The sequence below is a fragment of the Tasmannia lanceolata genome, unplaced genomic scaffold (genome assembly GCF_043159265.1).
Source record: "Tasmannia lanceolata isolate RefF3 unplaced genomic scaffold, GAP_Taslan_0.1 ptg000019l, whole genome shotgun sequence".
Taxonomy (NCBI): domain Eukaryota; kingdom Viridiplantae; phylum Streptophyta; class Magnoliopsida; order Canellales; family Winteraceae; genus Tasmannia; species Tasmannia lanceolata.
The window spans coordinates 875,377-891,905 of record NW_027518696.1 but is presented as its reverse complement, the minus strand read 5'-3'; the positions used below and the strand labels follow the sequence as shown (position 1 = coordinate 891,905).

The following is a 16,529-nucleotide window of genomic DNA, read 5'->3' as shown; positions in this document are numbered from 1 at the left end:
AATGACAAATGTTTACCTGAAAACTGGGTTACCAAACATTGGAAATTTTGATTTTTGCAATAAAAAAGAATTAAGCGTAGCCAGAAGTAGAGACTTAAGAGCAGAAATTGTAAGTGATTATATTAGAAGGTATAAATCCAAAGGAGTGAATGACTGAAAAACAGAGTAATATCTTTGTAAGTATAGACAAAAGTACATACATGATAACATAAAGGATATTATCTGAAAGCACATGTAAAAACACATACATGTTAGGAGGAGGGAGAGAATAAGAGACAAGTATGATCAACTAGTCTACGAAATTCACTCAAATCAGTCAAATTCAGAGTCCAACAAAGAGTGATATTAGCTACTCAATTTTCTCACTGATACAGTTAGAGAACCAGTATTTCAAAAGCAGGCTGTTGGATACTGAAATAATTACAAAGGGGGCCTACAACCCTTAAGAGCTATGGAGATGGGAGAATGCTCCACTAAGAAGTCAATGATGTGAAAACTACATTATTCAAACTACAAGCCTCAAGAACTATGGAGAATGCTCCACTAAGAAGTCAGTGATGTGAAAAGCTACATTATTTCTCATGGAAGCCTTGCGTTGGGACTGTAGGGCCATTAGAGTAGGATGGAGAGGAACTAGCATGAAGAAAAGGATTTCCATTTCTTCTCTTTATGTGGCTTTTTTAATGGATGGGATGAGTTACAGAAAGGAGCTTCTCCCACATACTGCTTTTGATGCTTTCAGCTCATTATGTTGCTGTCTACAAGCATATTTTCTGCTGCTGATAATGGCACAAACAGTTTATCCTTCTGTCAATTTTGACGAGTGTGTGGCTGTTACGAGTCTGACTCTCCGCTGAATGACTTTACTTTCGGTGAACATGTAGATCTGATTAAAATTAAAGAAATGTAATGCTACATTCACAGGGGCCACCCTCCTCAGATGAAGAATGCCCAAGTCCAAATCAGGAGAAAAGGAGAATGATGCAATTATGAGCTCTCACTAATCAGAAAAACCTTACAAAGCAAGAAAGATGCTCTTCAGAAAATGTAGAAGATGATTGTTTGGAGATTAAGGCCCTCTTTGGATATTGATGCTTATTTGCAAATAAAATTAGGCTGTTGATATCTGTGCGACTGTGCTTAGATAATGGGACGACTTACTTTGTTTTACACTTCTCTGATTGGCTGCTGAGAGTTTTTTGGGAATTGTAATAACCTTTGACAGCTGGTTAAAACATGTAAAACAAGGTGAGTTCGTCCCATTAGCAAAACATGTTACTGCAGAAATCATTCCCCTAAAATTATTTTAAGTTTACCCTTCTTATAGCAAGATCCAATCTCCCGTTTGTTGCAGAAAGAAAAGAGTATTTGAATATTTTCCTTCCATTAAGGGTCGATGAGGAAAATCTACTTCTGAGAAAATGCATGAAGAGTTCAGGATTGGATGAAATGATCCTACAGACACTACTGACTCCAGCATCACATAAGGAGGAACCTGGTATAAGGTTCCAAGGAAAGAAATGTACTTCTCAAAGCCTTCCCCAAATTGCTCAAGCAGACATGAAGAAAGGCTAACAAGAATTCCGATATTTGAGCAAATTGATACTAGGTAGATGATCTTAACACGTATAAGATCCAAGTCTATGTCATCGGAAACCTCATAGTTCACTGGTGCACTCTTCTGGGTTCATCAGAGTCCTTTTGTCTTCCCTATCTTCTGTTTCTGTGATGGGGCTGGTGTTTAGCATACTTGAATGTAATATCTTTCTTTTTATTTAATAAACCGGTGGGGTCCCCGCCAAAACCCACTTACCTACCAAAAAAGACTATTGTAGCTAACTCTTTTCATGCCTTCCCAGCTTCATACGTATTTCGCTTTCTACTTTCTGCAGATCCTGGGATCGGATTCATATGAGCTGTTGTAGAGAAGAAGCCCCGCCCCTTATGAATCCCTTCTCCTCCAAGGTTCTTGAAGCTGAATTTTGATGGCTCAAGTCTTGGCAATCCAGGTCCAGTGGGAGTTCGAGTGTGCTTAGGAGCTCACAGAATGTGGTTAGGCGGGCATTCTCTAGGCTTATAGGTTTCAAAGGCTAACAAAGCAGAGGTTCAAGCTCTTCTTCGACATATACGGCTGGTGGGAAGAGTTAGAAGGATAGTTTCATCACTGAGGGGGACTCTATAAATGTGGTAAGATGGGTCTAAGGGGGTATTGGTTTTCCTTGGAGATTTGCGGATGCTACAGGGGAGATTCTTGAGGCAATGGTAGAGCACGATATTGAGGTTTGACACGTATGACAGTTGGATAATAACAAGGCAAATCGACTCGGTAGATCAAGGTTTGATAGGGAAGAGATGGCAATATTGACTTTCTTCTCCCTTTAGGTTTTTGGCATGTATGGGTGTTGTGTGGGGCCTGCCTTTTTTGGCTTAGTTTCTTCTGTTCTTATTTGATTCTTTTGCTTTCTTTGTTTCTCCATACCACCTCGATCCTGGACTTTTTTTCTGGTTGGTTAGACATATCTTGTTTTGATTTGCTTTTTGTTGTTGTGCTTTCTTTGTTTCTCTCTGGACCACCTCGGTCTTCGACTGTTTTTGCCTGCTTAATGCGTCTACAATTTAAAAAAAAAACACCAGACATTCATGTTCTTTAAAATATTTAATTTCTTTGATGTAATAGAAGTACGTAGGTTATGATTCTCAATATTGTGGCATGTTGATAAAATCACAGGTAAACTTGATATATGCTTTCATTGCAGATTAAGATACCATAAGGTTCTGTATCTGAGAGCATTTCAACACGTTAGACCAGTTCCGTAGAATTGCAAAGGACTAAACCAGTTCCCATGTAATAGAGAGTTTATGTTGCAATGTGAAACAAATGAGTTGAATCTCAAATTCAGAAAAAAAATATTCTCAGCCTGATCTCTATTATTAATTTGATTTAATGAGTACAGCGTCTCCCTAATATATATAGAACGAGAAACAAAAAGAGATAGCAGTAGATTCAGCCACAGGGAGTTCCAAATCACAAAGCCCACACATAAAAACTACACAGATGAAAACATGTCATATGCTGCCTACAGTATCAACATATCAGCAACAATGGGATCTCCATTCTACTTCGGAGTCGAATCCCAAGTATCTTTTCCCAAATTAGATGGTTTCACTTCTCCAGTCCTTGGACTGCATGGTCCCTTTCCACTGATCCGAGGACTTTGTGCTTGTCTCAACTCACTGACACGGGGACTGTATGCTTTCTCTGAATAACGTGGGCTGTGAAGGCCTTTTGAATCCACAATTGGGGTTCCAGTTGAGCTAGTTACTTTCGGACTATACGTACGCCTGATCTCTCCCCGGCTTCGAGTAATCATCTCATCTAGAACCTCTCCATCATCTGCAAAAGAAACTCTCATACCTGTGGTTCCCTCCTGTTATGAACAGAGGAAAAATGTAACAAGGATAAGCTAACAACGCGATGCCAGTGACATTACATACTGTTATTAAATTGCGTGTGTTTCAATAAGGCATCCTTGCCACCAATCAATGAAAATGATCCAAACCCAGCATGCACAGTCCAACTAGTGAAGTAAGAATGCCAAAAACAGTAAAATAGTTGGAAAAAAGAGTTTAACATGATTTATAGCATTTCTAGAGTAATTATGGGTTCATCATAGAGGGGGTGGAAAACATCAAATGGAGATAGAGCTATCAGTAATGCAAAACAAGACCCATAGAAGAAAAACAAAAGACTAGGCATGCATTTATGGAAACAAGTAATACTTATTTTAGTTTTGTACGTTCATATTTGTTGAGATACCTAGCATTCAATCAGACATTGTTCATGGAACCCTTCACGACAAGAAACTAGCCCTTTGGAGATTGAAATAACAGAACTTACAGATACTAAGTTGAACGGTAAAGCCGGAGCCTCTTCATACTCAGACGCATCTAGATCTTGAAGGTGTGCCCCTTTGTAAAATTTAGGTAGAATGTATTGCCTTACAGGAACAAGTAGCATGATCATCAAAGGGAACAGAACCCCAGCTATAGGTATCCATGTCATCCCAAAACATCCCAGCAAGTAAGCCGTTTGGAAAACTGTAAATGCTGCGATCGTCTTAAAAGGCACAGTTTCCACAAAGGTTGCGTGATACTCCTCAAGCACCCTGCAAAGATTATTTAGAATCACAAACCAGTATTGATATACGTTAACCTCTTTCAAAATGTAACTAAATATGAGAAAGAAAACAGAATTGAGACTTACTTGTATCTTCTACTTGGAGCAGTGAAAAGCAATAGTATCCTTTCCCAAAACTGGTTACCCGGTAAGCTTTCGATGGCCATGAAGGCAAAGTAACCCCAAAGTACAGAGGTAGGAATCTTTCGAAGAAATGGCATGGCTGCAACACAGCCTCCCACCATCGTAGCCTGCAACAAGTTGCTCACGCGCTGCTCTTTAACTTCTACAGGTAAAAGATCATCGATTTCCTTCTCAACATCAAATATGGACTCATCAACTGGTGCATCAATATTCCCCATGCTCGAAGCCAATTGGATTGTTGTATCTTTCAACTCCTTCAGTCCCTGCTCAAGAAACTCATGTTTTAGAGATAAAACAAAGCATTGAATTTAATTATATCTCTCAACTCCATCATGATATAGTTTCCATACTCGGGAAGACGGCTCTTGGTAGATCAATGGTGTTTGCATTTGTTTATAAGCTTCTTGCATACTTCCATACAATTGTCCCAGGCTGGCATTCTTATTCATACTTTCGTGTGCCGTATTGACAAGTCGGTTACGAAGCAGCTGCAGAAATTAATTAAGTGAGAACTTAACCATCAATTGGCTCAGCCAAGACATTGGTGGTATGGATGGCTAACCTGGTGCTTAAGAGTAGCCAGACTCTTTGTGTGCATTGGAGACTGCGGAATGACACCATTCGATGGGGGGATTCCAAGCAGACCACACAATATTACCTGACACAATAAGCCAATCATGTAATTATATTGGAGATCAAGTGACTTTTATAAAACAGTACACAAACTGATCATCCATTGATTTTCAATCTACCAAATGGCTCTGTTTTTTAAAAATTAGCTCCAAAGAAATGTAATGATCAAGAACAACACTCGAAACCATACGTTCTAGCCTCAATCAAGTTGAATAAAAAAATGGAAAAATAGAGAAATATTTGTATACCATAAACCCCAAAAGAAGTAAATCATAATGAAATGAAGATGGCTTTCTCAAATTGAATTCTTTCTGCTGAGCAAGTTGAGATGCTACGCTGTGGTCAAAATAGTAGAGAACTGCAATCATCGTTGCTGGAATAAAAGCACCCAGAATATAGAGAACGGGAACATCTAGCATTTCCTGTCAGTTTAAATATGAAATTATCAAGTCATTCTTCCTAATATTAATAGGTTATCAAGTAGAATGAGAGAAATCTGCCATTTTATGGAAATTACTAGGACTAAGATCAACAGATCAGGTATTTCTATCAAGAATAAAGAATAGAAAGTAAGGGCATGCCTTTATGACCGTCCAGTTTGCATATGCACCAGGTGACCAAGGATTTGGGCTGAAAAGGCGCCTAGGGATACCACTTGGAATATTACCGGAAGGTATATAAGAAACTGCAGTCCAGACCACAACCATCAATGGCACCCCGTAATCTGCGATAAACCCTCGCAGCCATCCTGTAAACAGTTCCTTGTTCATATATATTATGCAGAACATGAAAAAGTTCATTTTCACTACATACAGATAGATTTTCTTAAGAATACGAAAAGTTCAAAGAACATGGCTGATTCGAATAGTTATACATACCAGTCCCATATCGCCATGACCGTGCTTTTCGGCTCCTTAATGCAGTGAATAGAAGGCCAAATGATAGCACTAAAGCAAACATCCCATTGGCAAACCTCCATGAAGATAGAAACTCTAATAATTTTGGATTTTCTCGTTTGGGTATGCGAAACTCATCCACAAGTCCCTGAGCAGCCAAGCCACAATTTAATGATACCTTCTTGAGATAATGGATTTAATAAAAGTTATACTTAATAATGATTTAAAAACACAAAATCCACTATTGAATAATCTTAAGATTGTCCTTCGAGGAATCAAAATTTTCTAAAATAATTCCACTTTAAGCCCTTCTTTTGCTTATGAATGTCACTTTAGCTTGATTCTGAATCTCAAATATTTACAATGGAGAGGAATCATACCACTCCAATAAACCCAGTTTAATATGTTTTACTGTGTTCTACTCAGGTTTAACCCTTACATAGCAGTTGTCAAGTAAATCAATTTATTTTTTATGTTCATTAATTTGACTGCCCTGTTTAAACTGGCATACATAACTACAAACAAAAGAAAGTGGAAAACCCAAGTACCTAATTGACAATGAAAGCTAAAACTGACAAAAAAAAAATCATATATATATATATATATATATATATATATTCTTGAAATCAGTACTAAATTCCTTACTTTAATAGCCTCCTGCATGAAGAGCATTGCAATAAGCAGGCCGAACAGTTCACCCGCTAAACGGGTAAACCTGTTAATAATAGAGCACGCCCCCAAAATAGCAAATAGGAACAGCAAGAATGCTGTCCACACACATACCCTGCTCATCCAATCAACACAAATAGCTTTAGTATAAGGAAAATAGAAAACAAATTAACTACCAAATCAGTTTGTATATGTCAGAAATTTATTCCTATCATTTTTCTCCAAAATGCAAGCAAATAGCATACCATCCAGTCCAAGCTAGAAACAGCTTTGGTCCCAAATCTGCTCTATCTTTAGCAAAGTTAAACATGAAAGTGTACATAAGTACAGTGGGCTCTGCTACTCCAAGAATCAGTAATGGCTGACCTCCAATGATTGAATGTATGATTCCACAAATTGCAGTAGATGCCAATGTTTGAACAGAAGTTAGAATTCCATCTGACCATAGTGAGTGAGGTAAATATATGTCAGAAAAATAGCAAGGATTTAGAATGGGACTTATATTCCCTGTTGGTCTGTTTCTATTTTATACAGAATAGTGTTGCACTGAATGACAAAAGTTTAAATGGTATCATAACAAAACCATCTTTGAAGTACATGGAACTTCCATCGAAAGATTAAATTCATGATGCGGTATTATCGTTCAAAAAATAAGAAAAATAAGATCATCACATGGTATCAGGTGGGAATTAAGTAAAATTACTCCATGAATCTAATTAAAATACCAGTATTTCTCTCCAATTGTTCTCCAAATGATATGACTGGGATTGCAGATGCGAAAAATATGTATGTTGTAGGCGCCAATATCCTGAATAACGGAAGACATTTACAAGGTTTAACACCATCTCATATCAAAATTCACCAATAGAAGAGGCCTAAATTGAAGGATAAAATTGGACATTTACTAGGTTTAACATCACAGTCCATCTATTTGAATACCATTATTCTAGAGTTCAGATAATATGGTGTTCTTATGAACACCTACTCTAGAGATAACAGATAAATATAGATCGTTTCTTCATAGCAGAAACTAGTACCTGAATCCTGCACTAAAACCACTAGTCCAGTCTTGCTTGTAACACATCAATCTTCCTTGAATATCATTCTTGATTCCGCGGAATGGTACAAATGTCTCCTCCATGATTAATTAATTGAGACAACAGAATATCCTTCTTTAGTGGTTTGAATGAAAGGTGATGAACTACATGATTTGAGTATCACAACCTAAAGGGAACGAATCAGATGTGTAATGTCAAGTTAAAGAGTAGCTTATGGGTCACTTGAATTGAGGATACTTCTTAGAAAACATGTACATTGGATCTTATAAAGCTAAAGGACAGATAAGAAACAAAAGAAAATATTTAGGGACAAGATGCCCGGAATAAGAACCACTGACTTAAGAACACTAGACTTATGCTCAATAAGACAACCTAAGCTTCAAAACCCATAACCCAAAAAATGGAGAAGATTTAAAAATCACATCAGCATTGGATGATTCAACCCTAAATAAGCCAACCCTTCTTCTTGCATTGAAGTTTTCTAATCAATGGAGGATGGAAAACTATAGAGGTCTGAGAGGAAAGCTCCAAATATATAAGCTTGAAAAGGGTTGAAAAGGTAACTGTAGATTTGATGCAGAGACAATGTGAGTGTAGTATGGTCAAAAGGGAATGAAAAAACTTCACTATCAACTCACAAAAGCAAAAACACTAGAAAAATGAAGACCCCAAAAGAAGCAAGAAAAAAGAAGTGAAAAAATTGACAAAGCAGGAGATTTTAGTGACTGGAAATGTAGAATGCATATACTCTATGGGTCTAAAAAAATAAGAAAAAAGAAGGGAGACTTTTTTTCTGGCTATGGAGAGAAAGAGGGATTTGTAGAGGTAGAGCTTCAAAAGCTTGCCAGTCCATAGTAAGCTGGCTGGAAGTAGCCAAGCATCTTCTACTGTATTTTTTTTTTAATAAAAAACTGGGTCAGGTTGTTTTTAGGATGACCAAAATACCCCTCTACTCAGTCAACTTCTCAGTCAATGTCAAGGGTATTTTCAGACCTTTTGAAAGATCAAAGTTAAATAGGAAATGATATTTCCACCCCCTTTCGTTTGTCTTTTCGTAAAAATAAAGAAAAGTTAAATAAAATCATTTCCCAAATAAAAATCAGACATTGTGCGACGTGGAGCAGACATCGACTGTTCATCCGGTGGGCCCATATCCTAAAGATTACAGCATTAGAAATTTAGAAGACATTTACCTATTGAATAAGGGTCCGTTAGTTAATGTTTCTTTTTTCAATCACCCATTTGCACTACTCCAATTCAAAGTTTGGATTGCTAATCGGACTCACCAAATGAGCGGTCTGGATCTACTAAACGTGTGGATAAAAGAAGTGTTTCACACTATGTAATTCTCTAACGGGCCACATTTTACAAGTGGAAAAGGTGGGCATGGTGATCATGACTGTGTGGCGTGACAATCTTGGCCCTTTGATAAAATTAGGGACCCTCACGAGTTTTTCCCCCCATAATTCTATCATTGATATCTTTAGGTGTTGATTGAACGAAAGCAATTTTCTTCGCCATGACCCAAAGGTCCTATGCACGGGTGATGTTCTAGTGGTGGTCCACAAGATCAACGGTCTCGATGAATCCGCATCGAAAACTTTCCTAGTGACGGAAATGATAATTCCACCCCCTTTTGTTTATCTTTTCCTGAAAATGAAATTCATTTTTAGGAAGGAAACAAAATAAAAGGGTGGAAATGTAGTCATTTTTAAGAAACCACAAACAAAAGTAGTGGAAATATCATTTCCCTAGAAAAAGAAAGGAGATGATATTTTCACCCCCCGAATTACGTGCACACCCCTCTTATAACTTGATTTGACGTGAAAAGTGGGCAACTTTATGTCAAATCACATTATAAGGGGCGTGTGCAAGTATTGCCCCGGGGGGGGGTTGAAAATATCATCACCTTAAAAAGAAATGGAAATGATATCTGCGCCAAGGTGTTTCGATAAACAAGCGCTCCACTTGTTTGTCGTGTAGTATTTAAAGGGATTTAAGAGGATATTACTGTTCTCAAAAAGCTCTTTAAACCCTTTAAATACTACACGACAAACAAGTGGAGCGCATGTTTATCGAAACACTTGGGGCAGATATCATTTCCCAAAAGAAAATGCATATTCGAAGGTAAAGAAACCGAAAGCAGGACCCAATAGTCCAAAAATACACAGCAGAAACTTGCGGATGGGAACACATACTCAGAATTCTGTGTATATACCATCAACTGCCATCCAATTAATGGCCCCACCACTTAATTGGAGTCAATATCTCATCATTGTTACCTTCCAAACCCTTAGAGTGGATGAGATGGGATTGACGCTATGATCTCAAGGTTGAGACCCACATATCCTGACTGCTCATTTTTTTCACCACAAGGTTTCGAGCCCACAAAACCTGACTTGTCATTTTCACCACAATGTTTGGGGCCCACCTGTGATAGTGTATATTCCACATCCATTATTGTACATGTTATTCTATTCACCTCCTTCGAGTGAGTAGGGTCACCATCGAACAAAAATCCATTAATTTTAGTTGTGCGGATATCAGTCCTCTTTAATCTTCTTACGACAAATATGAACGTTTTTTTTATGGGTAAGCTGGGTTTAAGGGGACCCTTACTATTATATTAAATAAAGAAAGATCGACCGACCCAGTGGTGGGCGACCGCAGATGGTCACGAGACTAAAAATAAAATGGACAGATGGGTCGCGGCGGGTGACCGCGAGACCCCGGTCGACCGAGGAAGGCGATACAATAGCAGGAACCAGACCACTGTCCAATCTTTAGAACAATGTCTAAGGGAAATGACAGAACAACAGGGGTCATGGTACTATTGAATACAAACTCAAAACAATCGAGAGAAAAGACAATACACGAGATGGACATGTGATCCCCAGAGCAGGACTCCATACTTAGATGACGCCCTGTTTACTGTAATCCAGGAGATCTATCATCTTCTGGCTATACTTCCTTATTCTCTTGCTTTTCCCCGACTCTTGAACCATTGGGGGTTGACAAAATGGCCCACTTGTCAACGAAGATAGGGAGAAGAGGGAGGTATGTTTTCCTCTTCTTCACTGGGATTGGATTCCAATTGGAAGGATGGTACTTTCATATTGCGACTTTCTTCTTCGATGTGGGATATCCCTTCCTCCAGGGTTCCTAGCATGCCTAGAATTGAGTATGAGTCGTGGATTTGGATATATGGGGGATTTGCATCCTTTTCTGATTGAATGGATCGGACATTCAATTTGCATAAGCTATCTTCTTTTCTGGTTTCGGTTGCTCATCTAACTCTGCCGCATCAAAGCTGTGAATTTCTTTCCTCTGATTGGTCACCATACCATTTTGGTGGGATGATCTTTCTTGATTTCTAATTTCAGACAGGAAGCTGGTGAATGACGGAAGGTTTTGCGTGAGTGGCATGACAAAGGCTTCAAATCGTACTCAACAGAGTGTGTGATTGTTCCTGTGGGAGTCTTGATTTCAACCTGCCACCTCAATGCAGACTTGAACATAGTTGAGTCTCGTAGCTTCAGCAGTTTGAGAGTCCATATATAAGGGCATCCCAATCTGATCAAGAATGTGAGCTTTTCAAACATTTCCACCCCTCTTGTTTATTTTCTCAAAAATGCTGCATTTCCAATGCTTAATTTCATAAAAAAAGACAAGCAAAAGGGGTGGAGTGTCATCTTCCATATGAAAAGTATGTTTAACATCCAAATAAAACAAGAGGGGGAGGGGGGGTCGGTAGTATTATAAAGGTTGAATTTTTCAAGGGAAACATGATAGCACCACGATCTTTTTAACAAACCAATTGACCTAACCAAGGTGATAATATAGCCATGTGCCATGATTCTGGCCTCTCCTTGTGTCATTTAAAACAGAAAAAAGAACTGCTTTGCACACCCGTGATTCTTACACTTCTAACCCTGATTCTGCACCCTGTAGTTCAAACACCAATAAAAATGTGTAAAGGGAGATTCCTACTGTGAGAAGCTTGACCTGGGCCTACCCACATTCTGTCAGCATGATCCAGATCTTTCAGTTGGGACCATCCAGTTTGTAGATGACATAACTAGATCAGATAAGCCGTTGATTGTACAATTGACATCACACGTGAGTTCAATTTCCCGTTAATTCTCATATCTTTCTCAAGGAGCACCGTTTCCTCAATGAAAATGGTCATGGTACAACATGGATCCACGTCCAGAATTACTTTAATTGGGTCTATAAATCTTGTCAGCCATCATAAGTCCGACCTAATGCCCTCTGATCCCACCTTCACTAGATGACTAAATCCTTTATCAATGGTGATCGATGAAGAAGACATTTTTTAAGATGTCTTTAAGCCCCTGATTGTTTCCAAGCCTCAATTCTAAGGAATGGTATCTCCATTGGGGAAGCGGCCATGATCACTGGAGTGCCCAATGCTGTCTCTCGTACCAAAGATTCCAAACACAAAATATACGCCACTTGTACAATAAGTCAGCCGATTTTGTTAATCACGATGAGATTGTCTTGCTAGTCTATCTTAACGATCTACTTTCTTTTAGCATTACCTTCCAGTGATAAAATTACACTTGGATCATAATATAGATACCCAGTGGAATATGGTACAACATGTGGCTCCCTTCCAACAAAAGTAATGCAATAACAATTCAAATTGTTTAAAAACTCTCCGAGTCAATCATCAATTTGCACGAGTTGACTCCTTTCTACCTTGGGCGAGTTCACATTCGGCTCCTAGTTAAGCTCTACTAGACCAATCAAGAACTCCTTGGACTTGTGTGAGTATTTGCATAAGTGGATTGCGCCAATCATTGTTGACCCAGTTGACTCTTAGTTCTCATCGACTGTGTTATGCTCTGCCAAGTCAATCAAAAACTCCTTTGACTGACCTGAATAAGTCGATTGCGTTAATCATTGATGACCCATCTGAGTTGACTCAATTTTACCTCAATTAGCTGAGTTCTACTTCGAGTTCAAGTTTTAAATAAGTGATACAATTTTATATCAACCATGGCTTATAAATAAAATAAGTTTATTAGTATTCCTATAGCTTAGATGTGAAGTCCTTTTTTATATAACGCTTATTTATAAAGCACGTGAAGTCAAACTCAAGCCTTGGAGACTTTTTTTTTTTTTTTTTCATTTTTTCTCATTCACGTTACCTATTTGTATTTGGATACAGAAATGGCATACAACGAGGTTGACCGATATGAGAGGAGAGGGTGCATGCAAGGGAGGTGAACGTGGGAATGCACGTATACAACTAAATGCTCTTATCATGGGCAAATTACATGGAAATCCAGTGATTGACACCACCTACGTTGACATAGGAGGTTCTGCCATGAAGATGTACGTAATGGCCATGATGATTATACTCGATAGTAGAAACCCAAATTTTGATTAGGGAGTGATTCGATTCTGCTACCCTTCACCTTGGTTGTGTTCTTGTTTAAGTCCGAATTTTTTGTTGGTGTTCCAAGCAAAAGAAAAGATACCACATCGGAAAAGTGAGAGATGTGGATGACTGGATGGGCTTATAAGGGCTTGAGCAACCTCCCCTTAATGACTAGCTTTTAAGGATGAGTTCTACACGGGTCCTTAGAGTGTTGCCCACCCGAGTCAATCAAAACTCCTTTGACTTGCCCGAGTTAATAAAAACTGGCCTCGTCGACTTGCTTGAGTCGACTTCCTCATACGCTGGCTGAGTTTTCATTCTATCCATTCCCACGGTATTAATTTCTTTCAAAAAGAAAAAGAAAAGCTAACGACCTTATGACGAGGCCATAAGATAAAAGATCCAAGTATTATTGAATATTGATTGAACCCTAATCGATTTGGACTCAAGACTTTATAACCAATAGGCAACAAAATTCTCATATTTGTGAAATGACAGATACATCCTCTCAATATCACTGTTGCACTAAGAGACAAGTGACGGCCTCGACAAACTTGTTATATTAATGTCCTAAGTTCTATTATGGGATTTGCTAAGCAATTTTGTTGAAAGCCATTTCAGGGCTCACTTTTGCAAGAGAGAACAGCCACACAGGCTCACTTTAGCATATTTCATCTTGTTTATTTCATTCATCTGAGGTGGCTGTTCTCTCCTGCAAAAGTAAGCTGTGAAATGGCTTTCCGAGAAATTGCCTACCAAATCCCTTTTATTATATATATTTTCTTGGGTACTGATGTTGGCACTACCATGTTTTAATAATTGCACAAACCTAGCTTGTCTTTTCATTTTAAACAGCTGTCAACTGTTGTGTTATTGAAATTCCCTAAAAGCTCTCAGAAGCCGATTAAAAAAGAAAAGACAAGCATTTATTTATATCAGAGGCCATTTTCTTATGGCCTCTTAAGATTATAATGCGGATGCACTCCAAGCACAAAATAAGTGTTGAGATTCTATATGAATTTTCCGCAGTAGACCTTTTGAGCGTCCATGTTATAGTGGAAGCTTTTGACTACCTTCACCCATTAATGTAGACAGTGTGATCAGTCACATGAACGTTGTGTTCTAGATTGGCATCTTTTTTGTTTAATTTCTTTGCTTGTTTGCATTTACACAGAGACAAGTTTTCAAATGAATATTCACGGAATGGATTGGCATTTTAAATTATTGAACTGAAGGTTTAGATGTGCTGTAAGGTCAAGGTCAACTGAAGCCAACTCAGAGAATACAAACCATCTCATAGAGCAAAGGAGACTTATTTATGAAAAACCATCTCAACTCGGTGTGTGTGTGTGGGCCCTCAAGGACAAAAAAAGAAGAGAAAAAATTGAGAATTCTGTCTTACAAACATAGGTATGTGTAATAATCTAGGGTCTACTCACTTGCTGCCCTTTTTCTTTGTGATACTCATTGTTTCACTCCTTTGGCTTATTTGGAGTTTAGAGCATAGAGCCCACCAAATTAAGTTGCATACCACTTAAGAACAGTTGGGCATGCATGTTCCTTTCTCTCCCATTGATGGAAACAAAGGGCCTGTATCATTTCAAGAAGAGGCCCAGAACATTTCTCTGTGGGCAGACAAAAAATTCATGGGTGGTCCGCAGTGGTAACTATTCAACTGACTTGTTATGTACCCGGTCCATGCTCCGTTTCGATCTTGGATAGCTTGTCTAATCATACTTAGTCCGAGATCTATCCAATCAGCAAGCTTAGCAGTTTGATGAATTCCGATGAAATTAAGTGAGAAATTGCTTAATGGGAGGATTAATCTAACTCATCTTGCCAGCCTAATAAATGTAGAATACACAAGTTTAGGCATTTTCCTCCATTATAATTAAATTGTCTTTTCATTTACTTGCTTACATATAAGACAAGTTAACATGGGAGTCTACACTTTAACCATAGATCCTGGTCACACCCTATTCACAACACGCCATTCCATTTTAGGGTCAAGTGAGCTTTTCTTAGAAAGTGAATAGCCTTTTTTTTTGGGCATGCGAGTTTGGTTGTCTATCATGTCAGTATTGAGTCTTCATGGCATCATTTCCATCATTGTGCTTTTTCATCTCATTACCAATTCTAGTCCTCCCAATCCTTGCAACATCTTTTTTTTTTTGCCTTTTTCATCCTTTTTCAATAGCTATGCTACAGTTTTGATTCAACCCAGTGTTTCAAAACTTAGATGAGAACTAGGACATGCTAAAAGGGAGTCCACATGGGCGAGCCATTGATTGCCACAGTCAATTTTTTCATTAACTCGACTGAGTTAAAAGAGTTTAGTAGACTTATTTGAACTCGGCGAATAGTGGGCAAATGTAAAAGAGAGTCAACTCAGGCGAGTCAATGATTGACTCGGAAAGGTGTGTGTGTGTGTGTGTATGTGTGTGTGTTGGGGGGTGGCGGGGGTGTTAAATGCTGGGGAAAAAGGTGGAAATATCATTTCCCTACATAAAGAAATAAATAAATGTGTGCCCATTCTGTAATTTTGATCAAAGCCCACATAAAATGCCAGGAAGGCACACCAATGCTTGGCACGTGAATAGCTTAATATTAGTCTTCTGGACACACAGGCATTAGCTATTTAAGTTTCTTAACTATACCTTGTGAATATAATTCATTTAAGCAAAAATTGAAGTAAGCTATTAATAGAGGGTAATGATACCTGCATTTGATAATGGCACTCCTCACTTTGTTAAACACTTTTTAATAGTATTAGTAGTAGAGAGGGAGAGACTATATTCATATTCTAAGAAAAGAATCTCCTACTTATATTCCTAATCATCAACATCACCATTGCTTGAGAAAGCTAGAAAAGAAAAAGCAAAGGAGGGAAGAGATTTTGATCATTCTCTTTACAAAGTGTCAACAAGCATCGAAGCATCTCTTTTAAGACCATTGGTATCTTTCAAGATCATTGGCATCAAAACCACTCTTTCATGGAGTCAAGCCATATTAAATGAAACCCACAAAGCTTTGTCTACTAATTTAGCATTGATTACCTCAAAATTATAATGGAACGGTGTCGGGTTTCGATATAATATCGAAATTAGCTTAATTAATTGAGAAAAGGGTTTCTGCGCTCAAGCACAGAAACAAGGGGAGGGGGCATTGGGGAGTGATCCAAACCATTCATTTGGAAGGCCTCATCATGGATGGGTGGTCTACAAAAAATCAGCTCTATTGGATCACCATAGGGTGTCCATTTGTGGGGCAAAAAATGGACAGATACTGTTTGTCCAACTATTTGTCCATTTTTTGCCACACAAATGGAACCCTATGGTGATCCAATGGAGCTGATTTTTGGTGGACACCCTATTCATGAAAGGGCCCATCAAAGGAATGCTTTGGATCCCATAAAAAATGTGGCCCCACCCTGTTTCTGTGCTCGAGCGCATAAACCATTTCCTCTAATTAATTATTTGGTTCAAGGAGCTTTTGCCTTGCATGAAATTTCTAGATCCTAAACAAAAGGAGACCAACATAGAAAT

At 38.4% G+C, this 16,529-nt stretch overlaps 1 protein-coding gene across 1 annotated transcript; it reads right to left on the bottom strand.

The window, feature by feature from the left end:
* Positions 1-2,895: 2,895 nt before the first annotated feature.
* On the bottom strand, positions 2,896-8,213 carry LOC143852910 (putative boron transporter 2). The gene is made up of 12 exons (XM_077362564.1): positions 7,557-8,213; positions 7,245-7,327; positions 6,765-6,957; positions 6,496-6,634; positions 5,833-5,998; positions 5,536-5,702; positions 5,203-5,376; positions 4,884-4,979; positions 4,672-4,809; positions 4,265-4,584; positions 3,899-4,166; positions 2,896-3,428 (listed from the first exon to the last, which is right to left on the bottom strand). The coding sequence occupies exons 1-12, from the start codon at positions 7,658-7,660 to the stop codon at positions 3,117-3,119; spliced, it is 2,160 nt and encodes a 719-aa protein (XP_077218679.1). The 5' UTR covers positions 7,661-8,213; the 3' UTR covers positions 2,896-3,116.
* Positions 8,214-16,529: the final 8,316 nt, after the last annotated feature.

Coding starts and splice junctions, on each gene's coding strand:
- LOC143852910 (XM_077362564.1), bottom strand. CDS start 7,660: ATGGAGGAGACATTTGTACCATTCCGCGGAATCAAGAATGATATTCAA. Junction 7,328..7,556: donor GGTTTTAGTGCAGGATTCAG/GTACTAGTTTCT, acceptor TCCGTTATTCAG/GATATTGGCGCCTACAACAT. Junction 5,999..6,495: donor TCATGCAGGAGGCTATTAAA/GTAAGGAATTTA, acceptor TTGGCTGCTCAG/GGACTTGTGGATGAGTTTCG.